The sequence below is a fragment of the Stegastes partitus genome, unplaced genomic scaffold, assembly GCF_000690725.1.
Source record: "Stegastes partitus isolate 25-593 unplaced genomic scaffold, Stegastes_partitus-1.0.2 Scaffold317, whole genome shotgun sequence".
Lineage (NCBI taxonomy): Eukaryota > Metazoa > Chordata > Actinopteri > Pomacentridae > Stegastes > Stegastes partitus.
This window is the reverse complement of record NW_007578048.1, coordinates 175,625-196,740: the sequence shown is the minus strand read 5'-3', so window position 1 is coordinate 196,740 and position 21,116 is coordinate 175,625. Positions and strand designations below refer to the sequence as shown.

Sequence of the window (21,116 nt, the reverse complement as noted above, 5' to 3'; positions counted from 1 at the left end):
GTCGTTGTGCCCTTGGGCAAGACACTTCACCACCTTGCCTGGTGTGAATGCCTATGTATGGTGGTCGGCGGGGCAGAATGGCAGTCACGCCCCTGTCAGTCTGCCCCAGGGCAGCTGTGGCTACAGTCGTAGCTACCACCACCAGAATGAATGTGTGTGAATGAATAACTGACAGTGTAAAGCGACTCTGAGTGTCTAGAAAAGCAGTATAATTAGCATTATTATGTTACTTAGCAGCTTTACAGTTGGCTTTCGATACCTCCCCACTATCTAGCGGTTGAGGTGGTGCTCACAAGCCCCTCTGCAGGCTTCCGGAAGCTGGCCAATCAGAGGAAGGCTGGATTTCAGTGAGCTCATGTTGTCTGTTTCAGGCAGAAGCTCAACCGAGGGGCAGTGTGGACTGCCTGTTGGGGTTTTTTGAACCGTATATCAAGCAAAGCTACTCTAGTGGAGTCTCGTAATAAAAATATAAACCTGAAAATGAGCGTAATGGGTTCCCCCTAAGTGATTCACAACCTTTTAAATAAAGCCTCATAATAACAGCCCTAAGGACTGGTGGCATTTTGTCCAAGTGGAAATCAATAGGTTGCAATTAGATGGTCGATGCTGAATGCTGTGCACTGTAACGTCGTGCAGCATCTCTGATATATTTATCTTTAACGGTAACTTGTAAAGCTCTCACTGTAAATGATGTTTCTCAATAAATTGCATCGTGTGCATCCTTAAAGCCAAACAAACACAGTAAATCAGCACGCGTCCAGTCCTGGATATTTTGGTGTTTCTTACATATTGAACAGCCTCTGCTCGCGTTAGCTTGCAGCCGCCGCCGCCTCCTCTGTGATTGACACGTGCTGCTTTTAGCATTCATCAGCCGCGATAACCTCTCTCTGCAGCTAGCAGGTTGCTCATCAAAAACTGCTCGACGCCGTAGTGAGCGTTCAAAAGCTCTACAGGGTACCTTTAAGGCCGGTCCTGTGAAGTGTCTTTGCTAATCATTACTATTGTTGTGGGACTCATGCCGTCGCCCTGAAGCCAGCGTCCCATAATGAATATTCATCGCTGCGTTTGAAGAATAAACGTCTCTTTTTTTAATTTTAGGAAGGATTTGTATATAGTCTTAATCCTTAAATACAAAGCTGTGGCGCCTGTTTATCAAACCTTGAGAGTAAATTTTCTGCCTTTTATTTGTCACCAATCTGGAATTTTTTATTCTAAAAGAATAAAGTCTGGATTAAATAAACACATTAGGACTCAGTTAACCAACTAACTCACTCACTTTTTGTTTGTTTGTTTATTCCTTTCTTTCCAGGTAATGAAATTCTGTTCTCCTCTTGTTCCATCACTGATGCATGCTAACAAACCGCATCCCAGCGACTGAAGCCGTGTGCGTTCCCTTCGGCCGCCGCTTTCTCTACGTAATGTTTCGTATTAGCGTGGACAGCAGTCGCCTTTTAGCCACAAAGGTCAGACATGCGGGGCCCGGCATCATGCTAGTTACAGTAATGCCCACTCACATCTTTTCATCACTTCCAGTTTAACGTGTACAGATAGAGGCTGCTTGTTTCCCTCCCTCTCCGTCACGTATTTCATCCCCTTTCCTGGCTTTTGTCCTCACTTCTTCTTCTTCTTCTTCTTGTACTCCTCCGCTCCCTCTCTTCGTCTCTTTGCTCCGCTCTCCTCTACATTTATCTCCATTACGTCTTGTCCTGTCCTCCTCTTTTATTTGCTCTCCCCGCTCGCCTCCCCTCGCCTCCCTCCTCCACTTCCTTGTCCTCAGCTCCCCGGCTCATCTCTTGTCTTTTCTCTCCCTGTCAAGCTCGTCCTTCGCTTTCTTCCCTTTTCCCATCCTTCACTTTTTTCTCCCTCGTATCTGTTCACTTTTCCTTTTCTCTGTCTCCACGTTGATGACTTATTCCCCTCTCTGTATTTGCCACCGTACTTCCATCCTCTCTTCTCTTATCCTCTGCTCTCCCTAGTTAGTTTGTTTCTATTGGTCCATTAAGTCAGTGGAGGCTGCGAGTCCTTTAGCCCCCTTTATAAGCAGCTTTTACAAGTTGGCTGACTGGCTGTGGACCATTGAAGGATAGAATTGAATGGCACCGAGGCCCAGTGGATTTATCCCTTTCTCATATTCACAGCCAGGAGATCCTGGCCCGACACACACAGAGGCTTTTCTTCACAGCTCTGTTTTACTTGAGAGAACTCCGACTGTATTTGTTTATCGCTATTGTTGGTTTGAGTTGAAGCAGCGCAGGTGAAAACTGTTCGAGCATATTACGATTGCACCGCTCGTTTCAACAGGATACCCTTCAAAATAAGAGTTGGTTTATCTGATTAACAAATCTTTGCAGTTACCGTATTAAAATATTGTATTCCTAATTTCTCAACATTTTTAGTCCGTTTTTTGTTTTTTGCTAACCACATGTAAAACACATTAAAATCTAGATTTTTATATTGTTTTTAACAGGACATAACATGCACCAAGAAACACAGTTTTCTTCAAATAGACAAGCTGGAGACAAACTGCGTCCAGTAATGGTGTGAATTTCACATTATTGTTGAGTAAAAAAACATGATTGCATCGTGTATTTCTACTGCTAACAGACATCTGCTTGCAAACGCTTTCCAACACATGTTTGGACCACAGCGCTAGATCTGGACTCTTTACTGTGTGTTACACCAGAACCAGAACCAGAATCAGAATCAGAATCAGCTTTAGTGGCCAAGTACGTACACAACATACAAGGAATTTGGTTTCGGCTGTTGGTGTCGCCTTAGGAATTGACACGAATAATAGAAATAGGAAAATTTTAAAAATAAAATAAAGTAAAATAACTAAAGAAAGAAACAGAATAAACTACAATAAATATTAATAAAAAATAAACAAGATAATAACACAAATATATACAAGAATTTACACATCCAGTAGAAAAGGTGTATGTACATTAGTGCAACATGAAAGTGCAAATAGCAGTTGTGGCTTGGAGTGGCTCAGCTATTCAGCAGAGTTATGGAGATTCGTTTTTGTCATTTTTACCTGAAACAACAGAAGTTCAGCTCAGGAACATAACTACTCGGACAACTTTTCACCGCTGGACAAAGTTCAAATTTAATTTACAGAGCATGGCACACATTCAGTGTGATTTATTTAAAAAAAAAAAAAAAAAAAAGAAGTCACACTGTAATATTATTCTATTAATTGAATGCTATCCATGTGTGTAAAAAGCCGTCTGGGTCCGCGGGCCGCCAGAATGTATAAAAACCTTAAGAACATTTTCAGGACACGTCTCGGATGGTTCGTTTAGGAACACAACATCCAGGCCTCGGGTTCCCGTGAGTGTGTAAGCCGGTGTGAGTTTAGCATTTCCTGCACGCCGCTCTTCCATTTCCGTCTGCGATGCTCGGCTTCCTCTCTGAGAGGTCTCTCCTTTATTTCTCTCCGTCTCTGTCTCTCTCAGTCGTAGGGTGACCATTTGAAATTGCTCTTCACACTTCCCTGCATCTCCCGACCACAAACACACACACAGCCGGGGGAGGCCGAGTGCGATGACCCCCAGACTCACATCCCCACACGTACACAACTCTGACAGCCAAAAAAATATCTAGAAAAAAAAATCACAATTCCCAAAGTCCTCCTCCCACCATTTTATCCTTCCTTCAATGGATCTTTCAGTCAGTCCATCTTTTCTCCGACTCCTCAAGGAGAAACCGGAGTGACGGAGTGAGGGAGCGCGATAAGGAAATTGGAGAAATATGGAAAATACTCGGAGTCGGAGAAGTCATCACGGTGGTAAAGGAGATATCTGCTGGCTACTCTCACAGGCGGCGATAATCACAGACTTTAGAGCCACTAAATACACAGTGTGTGCTGTAATTTATCATTTGAAACGCAGCATCCACACCTGAGCAACGTATTGTTCACAATAGCTTAGAAAAAAAAGAAGCGGTTTTGTCATTGATGATGAATTTTTTCAGAGGTAGATTTTCTCCCTGATTAACTCGCTGGTCTCCTGGAGCTCCACCGACTGTTTGGGAAACGGGGTGAAGGTTCCTCCACAGACGACAGGATCCGTCGTCCTCCTGCTGTCGCTTCCTTTCCCCCAACAAGAGAGTCGCAAACACGCGCTAACTGATTGCGGATGATTTGTTCGAAATGATTAACTCTGGCATGTCTCCCTGTCTTCCCATTAAATTACACCTACGGGGGGAAAAAAAAATGAAAACGCAACGGCTCAGACGGAGGAGAAACCAAACGGGACGAACTGAGGGGAAGGAGCTAATATAGGGAGGTGTGGAGGGAGAAATTGAGAAAAAGAGGCCGACAGATAGGAAGAGAAAGCGGGGATATTGCGTCCAGGCAGGTGGGGGCAGGTAAAGGAGGGGGGGGGGGTGTTAGTGGCAAAAGAGAGCGATGGCAGTCGGACCATACCTGGGAAAATGTGACTGCAATGACCCAGTGACAGGGGCATCAATCAACAAGTGGTGTGTGTGTGTGTGTGTGTGTGTGTGTGTGTGTGGGAGCTCTGGGAATTGTTCTTCAGCGGGTACATAGAATTGGGTAAACACCCCGTGGACAAGGACAAACCGAGAGGTAGCTTAATCACAATAAGACAAACTGTCATGTCAGGATGAATTCCAATTAGGAGCATTAGTGGCAGATTACAGAGGTCTGGCAGTCACCACTTTGATATGTGAGGGCTTTTCTATTTTATTTAAAAAAACAAAACATGAAACAAGAGAACTTCAAAGAGGAAAAGTCTTAAAGGGAAATGGCCAATCAACTATATGTAGATATATTTTTTAAATAAATCACTGGGGACAGTTTGAGAGCTTGTTTGACAGCTCAACCTACATATTAAACATGAGCTGTACTTTTGTCTCAGCCAATACATCCGCTGCAGGTTTTCTTGCAGACTCATTGCACCGGGTTTCATAAGACTGGAAGGTGAGGCGCTCGCTCTCTCCGGCCCCTTGTTGCGCTAATTGGCATCCGTTTGTCCATTTTTGCACCAAGAAGAGCGTTCCTCAACTTTCAGATGAAACATATGAGTGAGTTCAGGACATTTATGTGTTTTTATATTCTTGTAGTTCCAGATTCCATCCACATGTCCACAGAAAGCGATCTGCCATTGGTGCTTTATGCTAATTGCTAGCTGAGACTTTTTAGCTGAAACATGCTACTCAGGTTAGCGAAGTGCTAGCTCCCAACACCCTCATCTCTACTGTCACCCCAACCAGTGGAGGCAGATGGCCGCCTTCCCTGGACCTGGTTCTTTTTGTTTTGTTTTTTGGTTCCTTGCCATCATCCTTGACTGCTCGCTCATAGGGAAACCAAATTCAACTTTGGATTTTTGGGTTTTCTGCTTTGTTTAAAATTCGTAAGGTCTTGCCTTACTTTGTGAAGTGCTTTGAGATGGTGCTATATAAATAAAATTGAATTGAAAATTGTCTAAATTGTCTGTAGGATAGACTGGTTACCTGTCCAGGTGAACCTGCCTTCACCAGCTGGGATAGGCTCCGCCCCCCCATGACCCTAGTGGGGATTAAGGTGTAGAGATGATGGATGGATTGAAAACTGAATTGGGATAAAAACTAAAAATCCTGCCATTGAAGAAGAACAGCTGGATCCTACATTTCCCATGATGCCATTCATAGGAGTGTTTAATCGACCCTTTGGCCTTGAAAGTACCTTTCTGTGCTACATCCCTATTTCGTAACCCAGGCTTTTAATTTGTAGTCTCCAAGCTCAGATAGCCATTTCTTTACAGCCACAGAAAACATTTTGCAGCTGTTTTCATGGACTGAACAAACAAAACTCCTCACAGCCAGTAAGATTACTTTTTTTTTCTTTTAACATTTTAAAAAACAATCATCAGCACCTATCAGGAGCGATTTTTTGGGAATCGTACAAAGACAGACGGGAAGCGAGAGGCCTGTTGAGAGAACCAGAGACGGAGAGACCACCAAAATAAACTCCATGCTTGTGATGAATGCGCGGCTCAGAAATAGAAACCTCATCCCTCTCTCATCCTCTTTCACCGTTATCTCTCCTCCTCACCCCACTTTCCTTCCTCTGGTCCATAACTCACACCATCTCTATTTATCTCTGCGTATCGGCCGGCGTCTCTCCCTATCCTCTCCTCCCGTCTCTCGCTCAGATCGTGTGCCATCTGTGTGATCAATGGACTTCATTCTTTTCAGAAGATTCTCCCGTGATGGATTTTTTTCTTTCTGTTTCTTTGCAGCGCTGCGTCTGCGCTGAATGAAGCAAAAGCAAACCGATGTTTGATGATTTTCATCAAACGTCTCTCAGCTTTTTTGGACATTTTGCTGTATTTCAGCAGTTCACAGGTGGAGGAGAGCAGTAGTAGAAATAGTGTTTTTTACTTTTTACTGCTGGCTCAGAGGAGCTTTGCTCACCCAGCAAGTAGGGAACGTTCCCAGAGCGTTAGCTAACAATACCTACCAGTTCTAAGAAAACCTTTAATCTAACGTTCAAATTGTATTTATCATTTCAAATCATGTTCCTATGAGGTGAAAAGTGAGCTTCTTTAACATTCAGAGGACGTCTAGAGGATGCTGCTGTCTGATTATTTTACTGGATAACAAAAGAGGAACGTTCTCCAACCGATGTTCAAAAAACATATTCAAAATGTTCTAAAGGTCTCGGAAGGCAGATAAAGTGATGTGATTCATTAACGAAGGTAGAAGATGTTTCTTGGAGTGTTCTGAGAGTGTTTCTGGGATGTTGCTGTTGAGAACGTTATTCTGCTAAATGTTCCCACAATGTTGCATAATAACAACGGGATTAAAACTTTTAGAGTTACTTTAAAGAAGATGAAAGGAACATTCTGGGAACTAAAAAGAAAACTTCTGCCTGAAAACCTGGCGAGAAGTCTTCAGGACTTTCTCAGAGCTGTAGCCGGACGAGTCGACGTGGAAAGTCGAGGGAGAAACGATGTGTTTGTACGTAAAAGTGAAGCAGGTTTAACATTCGGTAGCGTTTGTACACCTTTGGACGGCGCCGATAGACCGACCGAAGATAAAAATGAAAGCAGTCGCAGAGAATAAATACAATTATGGATCTTTTGTGTGTAAACGTGTTCATCTTCTGGTTCATGTTTCTGCATCCGTTTGTGTAATTTGCTGTGGAGGACGCACTTCGTCTTTCTCACAGTTTGTCGACACACACACACTGATGTGAAGGATAACCCTAACTCTGTGTGTGTGTGTGTGTGTGTGTACCTGTCTCTAATTAAATCTAAAAATCTGAGTCAATATTTAACCGACACAATATCAAGCAGCACCGATACCATCGTCACATCCTCATATCGCTTCTTCTCACTCGCACCCATCTGGCTTTGCTCTCACCGCCTTCTTCTTCCTTTTCTCTTTCTTCCTGTCCTACACGCTCCACTGTGCTTTGATTACTGGCTGCATGTGTGTGTGTGTGTGTGTGTGTGTGTGTGTGTGTCTGCACTTGGAAGTAGAGCAGGATGGGAAATTTTTTTTGGGGGGGAAGAAGGATCACAGATGGGCCTTGTCAAATCTCTGTACATCTGGCTTTATTCCTGTCCAATTTTCCACACACACTTTAGGGCCCCGCCCACACACACACACACACACACACACACACACACATATACATATATATATGTACAGGATACCTCCTCAGTCATGACTGTATGGTACGCATCCCTGCACACTTTTTCACGCGTCATACAAACATGTAAACATACTTATTCATGCGTGCACATACATGGACACATTCGAGCGCTCGTGAATCTGCAGACACACACACACACACACACACACACACAGACACACACACACACACACACACACAGACGCGCTGTGCAGCAGGACACAGCGGGTGTGGACTCCTGTTGTGGTTTATGGATGCCAAAGTAATGATGCCAGGGAATCTGGACCATGCCAGGTTTAATGGTAGCCAATGGCATACTGGTGTTATGATGACAGAGGGCCAACCCTGACTTGTGATGTAGCGCCGCCTATTGAGCCGTCTCTTATGGCTGAAAATATATTTTTTAATCAAAACGCCTCTTGACAAAAACTTCCCAGCAGCAGCGTTTATATACTGATGGTGTCCTTCATGATTGAGGCCAAGACATGCTTCAGTGATGACGTGTTATTAGCATTAAAATCAAGCTAATAAATGCTAACAAAATATTCCACTGATCTATTTAAAAATCACTGAGGATTTACCGGCGATTTTGGAGATAAAAACCTCAACCTGTTCCTCATATTCTATGATGTTAATGACTCCAACCAAGGGTCAACTTTTGCCTGCATGACAAGGCCCTGCATGTGTGAGTGTGTGTGTCAGCTGTTCGAGGTCCCTGTCCGGGGACCGGGACATATGCTTCATGAGACTCCTGTGGACACACACACACACACACACACACACACGTAGACACTTGCACCTCAAGGACACCCATATTGATGAGAAAAGAACGGAAACCTGAAGCTCAAATCTCTCGACCCGTCCGTCAGTCGGTGCGATTATTTCAAGCTACATCTGAAAATTGGGTTTGGCCACATTTCAAGCAATCAGTTTTGGGATTTTTTCCTGCGTGTGACTCTCAACCTCCAAGGATGAGAAGCTCCAAAACAGGCATAAATCTTCATAATGTTAACCTCCAGATAACACGCTTGTATAGAAGACGTGAAGCTGTTCTGTTCGTGCTCCAGAAGCCTCCTGTAGGACACCACCCGGTTTTCAGGACCACCATGAATTTTAACAACAGTTGTTCTTCTTGGTTTTCCTCTTGTCAGCAGCTATCTGGCTTCCCGAAGCCGTATTGATACACTGCAGTATATTCATATATTCAAAAAGTTCTGCTCGGATACAAGTTATTTGCAGCAAAGTGCGAGCAGTCGTCCTCTATAACATAAAAATGCCGGCGTCTCCAATCAGTCACTTTCCTCTGCGTGCACATTTTCTCCGGATGTTTTCCATCTCTCTCTTTCTTCATCTCACTTTTTTTTTGTTTTCTTCTTGCTCTGCGTCACTCCTCTTTCTTTTATTCTATTGCTCTCTTGCTGTCTTCTTCTCCCTCTGCTTGTCTCTCCTCCTTTTAAACTCATCCCGGCGTGCCCACGCACCATAACCAAACCAGCCTGCTTATTCATGTTACACCGAGGTATCACTTTATTTCTCCGCTATTATTTTTTTTGTGTAGTCGCCTCGGTATGACTTGCCCCAGACAGCGCTACGCTGTCCCACCCTCATTATATTTTCACACTCCGCTTCCCTAGGACACAAAAATACACGCATACACATTTCCACACCAACCCTGCCGCCGTATGTGGTTTTCTTTTTTTTTTTTTTGTGCCGCCATGGGTTCAATGGAAATCAGTCCGTCTGTTCTTTGTATAGGAAAATGCATTATTTTATACTCTGTGGCATTTTTGCAGAAGTATTCATTTTATGCATATATTTTTCTCCCCACACAAAGAACAACATCGTGCACTGAACATGTCGGATCCCAAGAAATGCTCAGTTTGTAGCCTATTGCTGAGTAGGGAGGGCATAGCTCAGCTCCTCAGCAGGTTTACTGGCCATTTATTGTGAAATATCAAACTTCTTTCTCTGCTTAGAGATAATATCTACATTACGGTGCTGCTTAAGGATGCACAGACACGTGATGATGGACCTGCTGATGCAAAACCCTCTGAAGGCCCTGAAGCCGTCAAATATTAAAACCTGTCGCTACAGCGTTAAATATCATCGAGTAAATCAGCAGTAATCACCTTCGTTAATCTCGACCCTGATGCTTTAAACCATGAAAACAACCTGTTACTAGAAACGTGCACCTGTTTGAATCACTGCTGGACTTTCCAGCTGCTTAAAACCAAACCCTGGCGATGAAGGAACCGGGTTCTTTCCGGACTATCCCAAACCACAACACAATCAGCTGCAGCACGTGTTCGCATCCAGAAAAACATCCAGAGAGGTTACAATAAGTTTGGTGGTTCAGTGCCTTGCATAACATAATGCTGACAAGCTAAACAGATGGAGGATGGAGGTTAGTAAGCACAGCTCCCTCCCAACACAACGCAGACAGTGGAACCTTTTGTCCTCTTTGTAAATGAGATGCGACTCCAAAACCCCCAGTAATCCTCGGCTCCAAACTCCCAGTGTTTGTGAAACGTCTGGTAAATACACCGTGCAATGAATAAAAAAAAAAAAAGAAAAAGAAAAATGAATGTAAATATATGGAAATAAACTGCCAAAGAGCAATATGTCGTTTTTTTGATATATGCTGGTGTAACGCTTTTCCAACGGGGATAAAGAAGAAGCGATGCATTAATGTAACCCCTGATGCTGAGGAGTCTATCACTTGCGTGTATAAATATATTGTGAGCTAATGTGTTTATGCTCATTCCTCCTTGTTGAGAAACCGTCGAGGAACCCCGGTGCACTGTGGTCTACGCCGGCGTCAGATGATTGTGAAACATGTGGAAATTTATGTGGGAAAAGCTGATGGATGTGGGCATGTTGTTGTATCAGCGTCTGAACGCAATAAAAAAGCGATTCGTGGGTCAACAAGCATCCGATTTACACAAGGTTGGCTTTGTTTGATTGGATGATGAGCTGCTTTAAGTTAACTTTTCAAGCATTGCAAGTTTCAGGCAGGCGTTAGATCTGTTTTATGAAATAGTTCTAACTCATCTTCTTCCTCCTCTCTCGCCCGTCTCAGTGTCCGACAGCCGAGCAGGAGCAGTCGGCGGCGGCCCGGGCGGAGTGCAGGACTCCTCTCAGCCCCGCTTCTCCTCCTCCCTCCCCACCTACCTCCCCGTCCAATGCCAGCTGAGCGGCGCCGACTCCGCCTTCTTCCTGCGGGAAGCCAACCAGGAGGTGATGCGGAACGGCAGCCTGTCGTCGCGCACCGAGCCCTTCTTCCTCCACCAGCTGGAGCCGGGCGTCGCCGCGCCGCACGCCCTGCCCAGCATCAACTGCAGCTACGGAAACCAGAGCATCGAGCAGCCAATCCCGGTGGAGCTGCTCCAGGGTCCGCCGCCGCACCTGTCGCTCTCCACCAACCAGGTGACGCTGAACTGGAAGGTGAAAGGTCAAGTGGTGGTGCCCAGAGTGGGGTCGACGAGGCCCTGGATACAGGTACTGGGAGGTTTATTTTGCACCATTTACTCACACATATACTTATTTGCTCGTGCATTCATTCATTCTGAAGAGACCACTTGAAGCTCGTTAGTCACTGTAAGAAGAATCCACGACGTTGATTAAAAGAAAATGCAGACGTCCTTGGTGTTACAGGCAGAAAGACAGGATTTGTTTTTCTGTTAAACCGACGCTGAAGGATGTTTTTTCACTTGCAGCAGACAGTCATGATAATGTAGAGAGCAAATAGTTGTTTATTTACACATCCAGCAGAAAGGGAACGTGTTTCTTCATCATGTTAGTGCAGCTCTGTGATCAGTCGCTGACAAAAGTACTCATCCCTTCAGCAGCAGGATGCTCCATGTTTGCTCCATTTGCTGCCTGCTTCAGGTGGACAAAGGTGAGCGTGAACCAAAACACTACATGTGGACTGGACAGTGAAAGAGTCGTGATAACTGGCTTTACCACGATGAGCAAAACATCAACATATATCAATCAATGCAACTTTAAAGAATGTCCAGAAGTCCCAGAAACCCGTTTTGTTTTATTGCAAAGTGTTTAAACATAATTAATCCTTTCAGCTGCCTTTTACCAAAGATTGATCGATTGTCCGTTGTCTGGTCGAAGTTCACCCCTTATGACCCCTCATGTATCCGTTCCCTCTCCAGGTGTTGTTCTACCTGGTCGGGCGGCGCTGGGACGAGCCCGACCCGCCTCCTCCGTCCCTCCTCCCGTGCGTCAGAGCCTTGGCCGTCCGTGACACCAGCGAAGCAGCACCCTCGGCAGGCTGCCGGCTCGTGGGACCATCTGGCATCTGCGTCGTCCGTCTGGAGATTCCCCCGGCTTGGTTTACGCCACCGCAAGTGAGAAAAAGACCTCCTGAAGTGACTCTACCGTCAGTGGACGTCTACTACTCAATCCTACCAGTGGAAGGCGCCGGTCAGGAGTGTCCGTCCGTCGTCAACGAGCCGTGGAGGGGTCAGAGTGCAAACGTCGGGCCTTTCGGGGGCCTCGGCTTGGGCCTCGGGGGACAGTGGAGCCCCCTGGTGGATGGGGGTCTTCAGGACATGCTGAAAGTTGGTTCTGTAGAAATGAGCGTGGGCCAAGTTTCTGCCAAAGGAGAAAGGCTGCAAATCGATGAAAACGTGGAAGTTCTGGTGCCGCCCAGCCCGGTTCGGCTCGGCAAGACGGTGGCGTTCGGCGTCTACATGAAGACGGATTCAAACGCAGAGCAGTTCATACTGAGGTGGGGAAACAAATGCTCTCATAGCCCTTAATGCCTTTGGTTTTATTTGGTATTCTGTTCTCTTTTTGTCTCCTTTTTCATTTGACTTGTCTCAGATTCAGTTTTTTTTATTTTTTTATCGTCTCCACTTATTCGTTTCCTCCCCATCCGCAGTCTCTCATCTTTCAGCACCGCCGCCTCCTGAGGTTGATGGCTGTCACCTTTGTGTGCTCAGCCTCTTTCAGGAGCCAGCAGTGCAAATAACAACTTCATGAATATTCATGACTGAGCCAAGGAGAAAAGAAAAGGAAAAAAAAAACAGAAAATGAAAAGCAGGTCGGGGGAAAGGGTGACTTGAGAGGGACTGAGAGTTGTGCAGAGAGGAAAATGGAAGGAACGGTGTGAAATTAGAGTAGTTCTTGCAGGGAGGTGCCCGTAATGGGTCTCAGGTGTGCTTTAAGAGGTCAGCTGCTGTACATGGTTTCCAACAAAAGCAGGAGAATCTTGTTTCCCGGAAAACAATTTCCTTTTTCTGGGTAACAATAAGTTTACGTCCCCTGATCTGGGGTAAGCATGCCGATCTGTATTCCATCTCTGCCTCATCATTTCACTGACTTTAGGGATTTCAGGCTGACAAATGACAGATGTGCAAATTTATCATTCTATCCAGCCTCCATCCCGGCGCACATCACCGCGGCTGCAGGTAGCATCACTGTAACAGCACACCCCTATGAGAATCAGAACATTTTAGAGAGCAATTTTAGATTTTCTTTCACATTGATTCAAACAAAACCTAAAAACACACACTGAGCTGGATAACTGGCACACGTCAGCCGACTCCCGTTTTCACACGCGAGGCTTCTTTCGGATCATTTACACGTTTTGCTCTGTGAAAGTCACACATTGGTGCAGCTGAATGCAGCCACGTCGGTTTCTGTGCATTTGTTCCTGATTAACGCACCGGTCCTGTGGTCGGTGTGAAGCAGCCGAAGGCCCTGCTGCCTCTGGAGGGTGTCTGATGTTAGGACGTAGTTTTGATTCACGTAATGAATGAAGATTAATGAGTGTTGACCTGACGAGGTTTGGGATTGTTCAGCTGAACCAGAAATGATGGTAGCATTAATGTTGTAGTTGAGTAACTTGCTTGGTAGGTCTGGTAGTTAACTGACGTAGTTAAGTTTTCTAATTGCTGCATAGTCGTAGTATCAGTGTTTTAGTAATATTAGTCTGCTCTGTTTAGAGTTTGGATCATTATTTTATGAGCTTTTCCCTCAAAATCTGAACCCTAGTGTCATAACCTATATGTAGTAGTAAATTGTTGGATATTAACGTGAGAATTTTTGCTCGAATGTCAATCAGAAGTCAAGCCTGAAGCTTTTTGGCCTCATATTTAGCATCAGTCTGTTCATGTAGACTGAGCGTGCTCGATGAAAACTATCTCATGTAATGTAATAATGAGCCAAACATCCTTTAAAGGTAGAGTTTGGGATTCTAGAGAAGACTCCTGATGCTCTCGATAACATATAAATAGTTGGTGTGTGCCTGACTTCCCCCTCACCCTCCTCCCCCCTCCCTCCCCCGTGCACCAGCATGAACGTGCACGAGCACAGTCATGCACAGGACACGCTAGAACAGAGCCGTGTGCATCGGTCCGAACCACTTTCTTTGTTTCTGCTGTTTACAAAACAGTTTTGTTTTCCGGCGCGCACACGGAGCAGATTGGGTCGGATCAGAATCGTGCACTTCACCTTTAACTGCTTCTGGCTGATGAGACGTCTGCTTGCTGCCGAACCGGGACTTCATATGCTAATGGTGTACATTACGCTGCAGAACACTGAGCGGACCTCTAAGTGACACTTGCAGTTATGTAATTAAGGACCAATTAGAGTCTGTATTGCGTTGCAGTGGGGAACACTTGTAAGCAAAGCAGCTTTGAATATTACAAACAAGTGACAACAGACTCGAGGGGTTACTTAGTGAAAAAGTTTATTGGTGTGATTGAGCTTTACAACAGGAAGCTAATTTTCTATACAGTTCCCAAAAGGTGCACAAGACTCGAGGTCACGTCGGGACACCGGAGGTAAAGAAAGAGCGAGAGGCGAGACTGCACTGCACCTCGTCCCGCCACCTGCTGACAAACACACACCTTGTTACAGAGACGGAGGGGAGATAAATGCTCGGCCAACATCCCGCCCGCATTATTCCTCTCCTCCACACATTCTTCATCCGTGAACACGTCGGGACGCCGCGCTGGCTTGTTCGCCGCCTCTTATATATATGTGTGTGTTAAGCGCACACGCACCTGTAGAAGTGATGAGGTGCCCTCTCTGGTTCCCCCCACGGACACTTTGTCTCTGTCTTCATCGTACAACAACCCCTGTTGTGTGTGTGTGTGTGTGTGTGTGTGTGTGTGTGNTGTGTGTGTGTGTGTGTGTGTGTGTGTGGCACTGCTACAGAAAGATAGCGGAGGAAAAAAAATCACCCTCTCCTATTTTCTGGCATCATAGCTTCTGTTTTTTTTCCCCCTACATGCTGGTAGGCCGTGCTCTATTCTGCTCTGCTGTGCTCTGCTGCAGTTCCTATCATCTCACACACTTGTCTATTTGTGTCTCCATGTTGAAGAATGCCCAGTTGTCTAAATCCATCCTCCTCTTTGCATCTGAGCTGAGGCGTGTGTGTGTGTGCATATGTGTGTGTGTGTGTGTGTTTGTGTGGTAGCTGCAGCTCTTGCCCTCTTGCCCGAGCATACAGTCCGGTGGATAATCTCCCATGTTAGAAGCACAGTCAGACATGTAATAAGGCTTAAGTGGATCTCATGCCTGCGTGTGAGTGTGTGCATGTGTGTGTGTGTGTGTGTGTGTGTGTGTGTGTGTGTGTGTGCATGTGTGTGACACATAATAAGCCTTAAGTGTGCTCCATTACACTGAGGTGATGTGATTATGATAAACTGCTGAGGAGATGGAGGGACACGGAGAGAGGACGAGTTCCAGAGACAGACCGGGATGGAAAGGGAAGGAAGGAAGGAATGAAGAAGAGAGAAACTCTAAAAAAGAAAAAGTCTTAATAAGGGAGATGGATGAAGAAAAGCTCCTTTCACTTGCGCGTCGTACTTGCAGCAGAAGAAAAGGATGCGATGCGAGGATGAGGACTGGAGGCGGAGCACGTTTGCTAAATTGGATTGGGCATCCTTCCTGCATCACCTGTCACTGAGCTCGTAACCATCCATGGTTCTGTCACTTTGGGATGAGTCTACCTGTCTGCAGACAACCAGCTGAATCTGTGGTTCTGGATGCCTCCTCCAGACATGTGGTGCTGATGAGGTTACGCTGATAGTCACCTGCCAACCGAGCTGCACTCCCACTCACAGCTTCTACTTTCTTTGTTTTGTTTCAGTTTCATTCTTCCAAAAACCATTCAAGCCAAACCACAGCTGCCCCCAGACACACCTCAGGTATCCCTGAACTTCTCTGAACCACATTTTATGTCCTTAGAAATGATACTGCATTTATTTTCTATGTGAAGTTATCACCACTGTGCTGCATTATTTGTTCTTTAGCTTTAAAGTAATGATAAAAAAAGTAAAATGTGTAAAAGATCAATCAGACATTACTAATATTTAAGAGCAGCAAATAAAAAAAATCCAAAGATCTAAATCATTCACAGACTTTTCAAGGAGTCATATTGTTAATTTTAAAGTCCAACACATTTTCATTGTGCGTCTTGTGTCTTAAAGATGTGTAGATGTAAAGCAGAGCTGTGGGGATATAAGACGCTGCCATTCCTCTACCTCACCTCAACCAGAAAGCCTCCGAGCTTTACAAGCCAGTCAGACTTTTATTAATTTTGTTTGAAGAAAGTGAAAAACTAAAAGTCATCAGGCTAAGAAGTTGCATAGTTCTGCCCTGTGGCTGCCGGCTGCTTTCAAGGCGAGCCGTTCAGAACAAGCAGCTGCCTCTCAGTCCACCTGGATTATTTACTTCATGGAGCTGCTTCTGCTAACTCTGAAATATCTGCTGCTGTTGGCTGCAAGAGTGAACACAACAGTCTACATGCACTCCCAGTGTCCAAGGCGCTGAACAACTAGTTTATTACTGATTGTTGTGACTAATGAGGCTGGCGTTACAACCACAGCTCAGACCTGAGGGACATTCAGAGAGGTTTAAGAAATATTTGAAACCAGTAAACACGGATTAGACGGTTACTGTGATTCCATGTTTCCTGCAGTGCTTCAGTGAAACCCGTCCTGTACGTCTGTCTGCTCTCTGTTCTCACTTATGCTGCATTTTATTACAGCCAAACTTCTCACAGAGTTCCAATTTACACATTTTTCAGATTCTGAGTGTGAAATAGAGACTGAAGCACCGTCTATGTGTTAACCGACAGTGCTGCTCCCAAGCTGCTGCTAAGCTACTGATTTTATAATCGTTGTCTTCTCTGAGGGCTGCAGGTGTCTCAGTGGTTAGCACTGTTGCCTCACAGCTAGAAGGTCGCCGGTTTGCGTCCCGGTGAGGACACCCGGGATCTTTCTGCGTGGAGTCTCCATGTTCTCCCCGTGCAGCGTGGGTTCTCTCCGGGTTCTCCGGCTTCCTCCCACAGTCCAGAAACATGCTGAGGTTAATTGGTGATTGTAAATTGTCCGTAGGTGTGAATGTGAGTGTGCTTGGTTGTCTGTCTCTAAGTGTAGCCCTGTGATAGACTGGTTACCTGTCCAGGTGAACCTGCCTTCATCCTGAGTCAGCTGGGATAGGCTCCGCCCCCCATGACCCTGGTGAGGATGAAGGTGTACAGATGATGGATGGATTTATTCTCTGACAAAGTCACCGAGCACATGAGCTAAAAGCAACAGTTGTCCAAAGAAATAATCATTTAGAAACAACAGAAAGTCCAGGTGTCACACACTCATTCACGTTTGTCAGCTACCTGTTCGACTCCAAGCTGCCAATCACAGAGAGAGTTTTGTTTCTGAAGGGGGCGTGGCCAGCGACAGGTCAGAGCTACAAACTCTGAAACAACCTGTTTAGAACACGGGGTGAAAACCAGGAGTTCTCTAGTCATTGTGCAATCAACCATCCTTGCAGACGTGTGAGACGTTCATTAATGTGTTAAACTCTTAAAGTCTTTCTCTGGTTTCCTGTGCACAGCGACAGTCTGCTGCTCCGTGACCTCGTGACTAAATGGAAATGACACGGACAGAATCAACATCGTGAATAAACAGAACAGACGTGTGTTGGATGAGTCGGCAATTATTTCTTGACTCGTGTACACAAGCTCAGATATTAATACACAATGAAAGCACCCTAAAGATAAAAGGTCAAACTTAAATGAACTCTTTGTGTCTGAGGCTGGGTTCACGCTGAACGGCAAAGAGAAGCGCATGAAAAGGAAAAAAACCTTTTTTGTTGGATAAGAAATACCAGAGAAAGAAGTCAGTGCTTTTGTGCTTATCATGTTATTCAGATAACATCAGACGCAGTGATTTCAGCTTGATTTCTTTTAATGAGAAATGGGTTTTTTCCCGTCACAAAAGAACCCATTTCCAGCTTGTTTGTCCGGCTTGTTATGTCATCATTTCTCAGTTTAGCTGCACATTCAAGTTATTAAATCATTTTCAATGCAGCCGTCCCTGCCGTCTTTCACTTTCTCACCGCAGGCGGGGAAATTAAAGTTCTCCTCTCTTCCGAGATGCATTTTGCTGATTGGAGGATCATGAGAGTTGGCAGAACAAGGAGATTATGGACACAAGCATCGAATCAGGAGACAGAGAGGCGAGTGTGGCGCTCGTTTCTGACCCGGTGGTGTTTGTACACTGAGCTACTTACATGTACCGCTGAACATTATGTCCACTGTCGCTGATGTAGTTTGGTTTAGATCTGAATATCTGCACTCGCTTCCTCCATAAATGTAGTTGTCATATCGTCCCATGTAGCAGAGGACAGACCCAGATGTCTAAAATGTTTTTATGGAGCGATCTGATTGGTTTTAAGAACAAAAGCTCAATGAAAAGTTCCACTGGGAATGAATGAATCATGCTGAAGTCTAAAAATCTCTTCGCTGCCTCATAATCCATCCATCATCTCTACACCTTCATCCTCACTAGGGTCATGGGGGGCGGAGCCTATCCCAGCTGACTCAGGGTGAAGGCAGGTTCACCTGGACAGGTAACCAGTCTATCACAGGGCTACACTTAGAGACAGACAACCAAGCACACTCACATTCACACCTACGGACAATTTACAATCACCAATTAACCTCAGCATGTTTCTGGACTGTGGGAGGAAGCCGGAGAACCCGGAGAGAACCCACGCTGCACGGGGAGAACATGGAGACTCCACGCAGGAAGATCCCGGGTGTCCTCACCGGGACGCCAACCAGCGACCTTCTAGCTGCGAGGCGACGGTTCTAGCCGCCGAGCCACCTGCAGCCAATGACAATAGTCTAAATGTGAAGTGAAGTCAGCAGAAAGTAGGAACAGCAGCACAAAACGGAGCAACATGTGCATCGTTTTCTCTTCGGCCTTGTTCTTCTAGCTCTGTTGCTGAAATCAGCCGATCTCAGCCCAACTCTTGAACCCGGCCAGACTGCGGTTCTGTTCCCAGAAGCTGTTTCATATCATGTCCCAACCAAACTACCTGCAAAGTAGAAAAACCTGCTTCAGTCACATCCTAATTTGTACAATCTGTAAAGCTCTAGAGTTGCGAACCAGGAACTCCCCGTCCTGTACATTCATCCTAAATTAGTGCAGCAGAAAAACTTCTTTCCTCAAAAGTAAAACTAAAAAAGCAAATTAATTAAGCTGAGCAGTCACTCACACCGCTGCTGCTAACTTTAAAAGAGGGCCAAACTTGACGATGAATTCGTGTTCTGAGGAGCTGCGGTTCGGTGAACATTCAGCCAGAAGTATCTGAATGTGTTCAAACCGTAGACGTCCGACTGGTTGGAGCATTTTCTCATCAGCGGGAATGTTGACAGAGCGAGGGTCAAAGTGATTAGTATCTCCCTCATTAAAAAGCTGTCATCTTGAACTGTGCTATCGTTGTTTGGTTAGCTAATTAGTGAGATGATTACTGATGAGAGGATAAATGCTACGCGTGCGTATGTGTGAGGGAGATATAGATAGAGGCAGATTGAAGCGCCGATTATGGAAAAGGCAAACAAGTTCCCCTCTCGTTGTGTTCCCTCGTTTTGTCTGCAGCCTCTTTTGCAGAACTTTCTGTTTTTCTGTAAAGGTCACGACAACAAACAGAAGTCTCAGGTCGGTAACATTTCAACATCACTTTTCACGTGCAGGTAATCAGAGCGGTGCATGAATATGGAGCGGCTGCCGATCACAGCGGCGTCCACGTAACGAGCTTCAGACGTTGGCTAACGTGAGGGAACGTACGGCGGCATCAGAGAGCAGCGGCGCCTTGGCTTTGAGGATGAGTTAACATGAGGCAGCTTAACGGGACAGCGAGGGTCAAACTTGTACCGTGTAGCCCCACGTGATGGAAGTCCAATATTCTGTGTTCCAGTATCGACCAAGACCAGAATCCTGAACGTGAGCCGTGTCTGAATGACACCAAGTTGTCGGTTTAAAGCAGCGTATCTGTTTTTACTCCGTCCGTTGTGTGTTTTCTCTTTAGTTTTTGGTGCGTCTTTGCTGAATTTATCGTCACATTTGTTCTTTGTGTGTGTGTGTGTGTGTGTGTGTGTGTGTGTGTGTGTGTGTGTGTGTGTGTGTGTGTAGGGATTAGTGGATTTTTCCTGGGATCAGAGGGGAGATGTACTTCTAAGGACCGGTTACACTGCACACACACACACACACACACACACACACGATGCAGAGGATGCCTTTATTCCACAAAGCTCCACCATCGATTTCACCTCAAATGCTCTTTTTTTTATTTTTTATTTTTTCCAGCAGGAAGTCAGACTCGGTTGTGTTTTGTGTGAGAGCGTGTTTGTGGTCTCGAGGAAACAAGACTGCTGTTGTACATTTGGTTCATTTGCATTTAAGATTGTGTTTTTGTGTGTGTGCTTGCTTATGTTGTGGGAGAACACGTTTGTTTAAGGCCCTCCTCGTATTTCAGGAAAAATGATTAGATTTTTAAGGTGAGAACCTGCTTTAGGGCTTTAGGAGGAAGTTAAAATGAAGTTTAGGATTAACCCCCTGAACTCTCAGCAGCTTTTTTGTTTGCTCCTGTCACAATCTTTACTCACCGTGAACTCATTTTCTCTGACAGATGTGATCCTCTGTGGAAACAGACCAACCTCAGCTGCAAGTAGAGAGAACTCAGACATGTCTTTTGTGCAACATAACAAAGTTATAATGACATAAGTCATGAAAAAAAGGAGTTGAATGATTATAAATTTTTGCAATAAACAACAAAAAAAGAGTACAATCAACATGTGCCACATTTTTTCCAAGTGCTCACAGAAAATAGAGACTCTCATGACTACATACTATACATCATTTACATTTTTATTTCATTTCTACACTTGTGTCCTATCTGTTCTTTGTCTACACAGCCTGCAGTTCAGCCCAGTTCAACCTAAACGTCTCAGAGTTTTTGTCATGTAATTATTGTTGCACAGAGGAGTAAAGACATTTTTAGTATTTTGAAGAATCTGTTAAAATAAAAGGAATATTTTGGAGATTAAAAAAAAAAGAAAGAAAAAAAAAGACATGTAGAAAAAAATAATTTTAATAAGATATCACGATTTTAAGCTTGGATTTCAATTGAGTTATTCGTAATTTAAGTTTAATTC

The 21,116-nt window shown here is 44.9% G+C and overlaps 1 protein-coding gene across 1 annotated transcript in view; it reads left to right on the top strand.

Annotated features, from left to right (window-relative positions):
* The window catches only part of LOC103358522 (transmembrane protein 132C), a 269,564-nt gene that overhangs the window by 77,430 nt on the left and 171,018 nt on the right, over positions 1-21,116 (top strand). The window contains exons 2-3 of the mRNA XM_008283522.1: positions 10,725-11,143; positions 11,812-12,389. Coding sequence (XP_008281744.1) covers positions 10,725-11,143; positions 11,812-12,389 — 997 coding nt within the window. The remainder of the gene's footprint in view (positions 1-10,724; positions 11,144-11,811; positions 12,390-21,116) is intronic.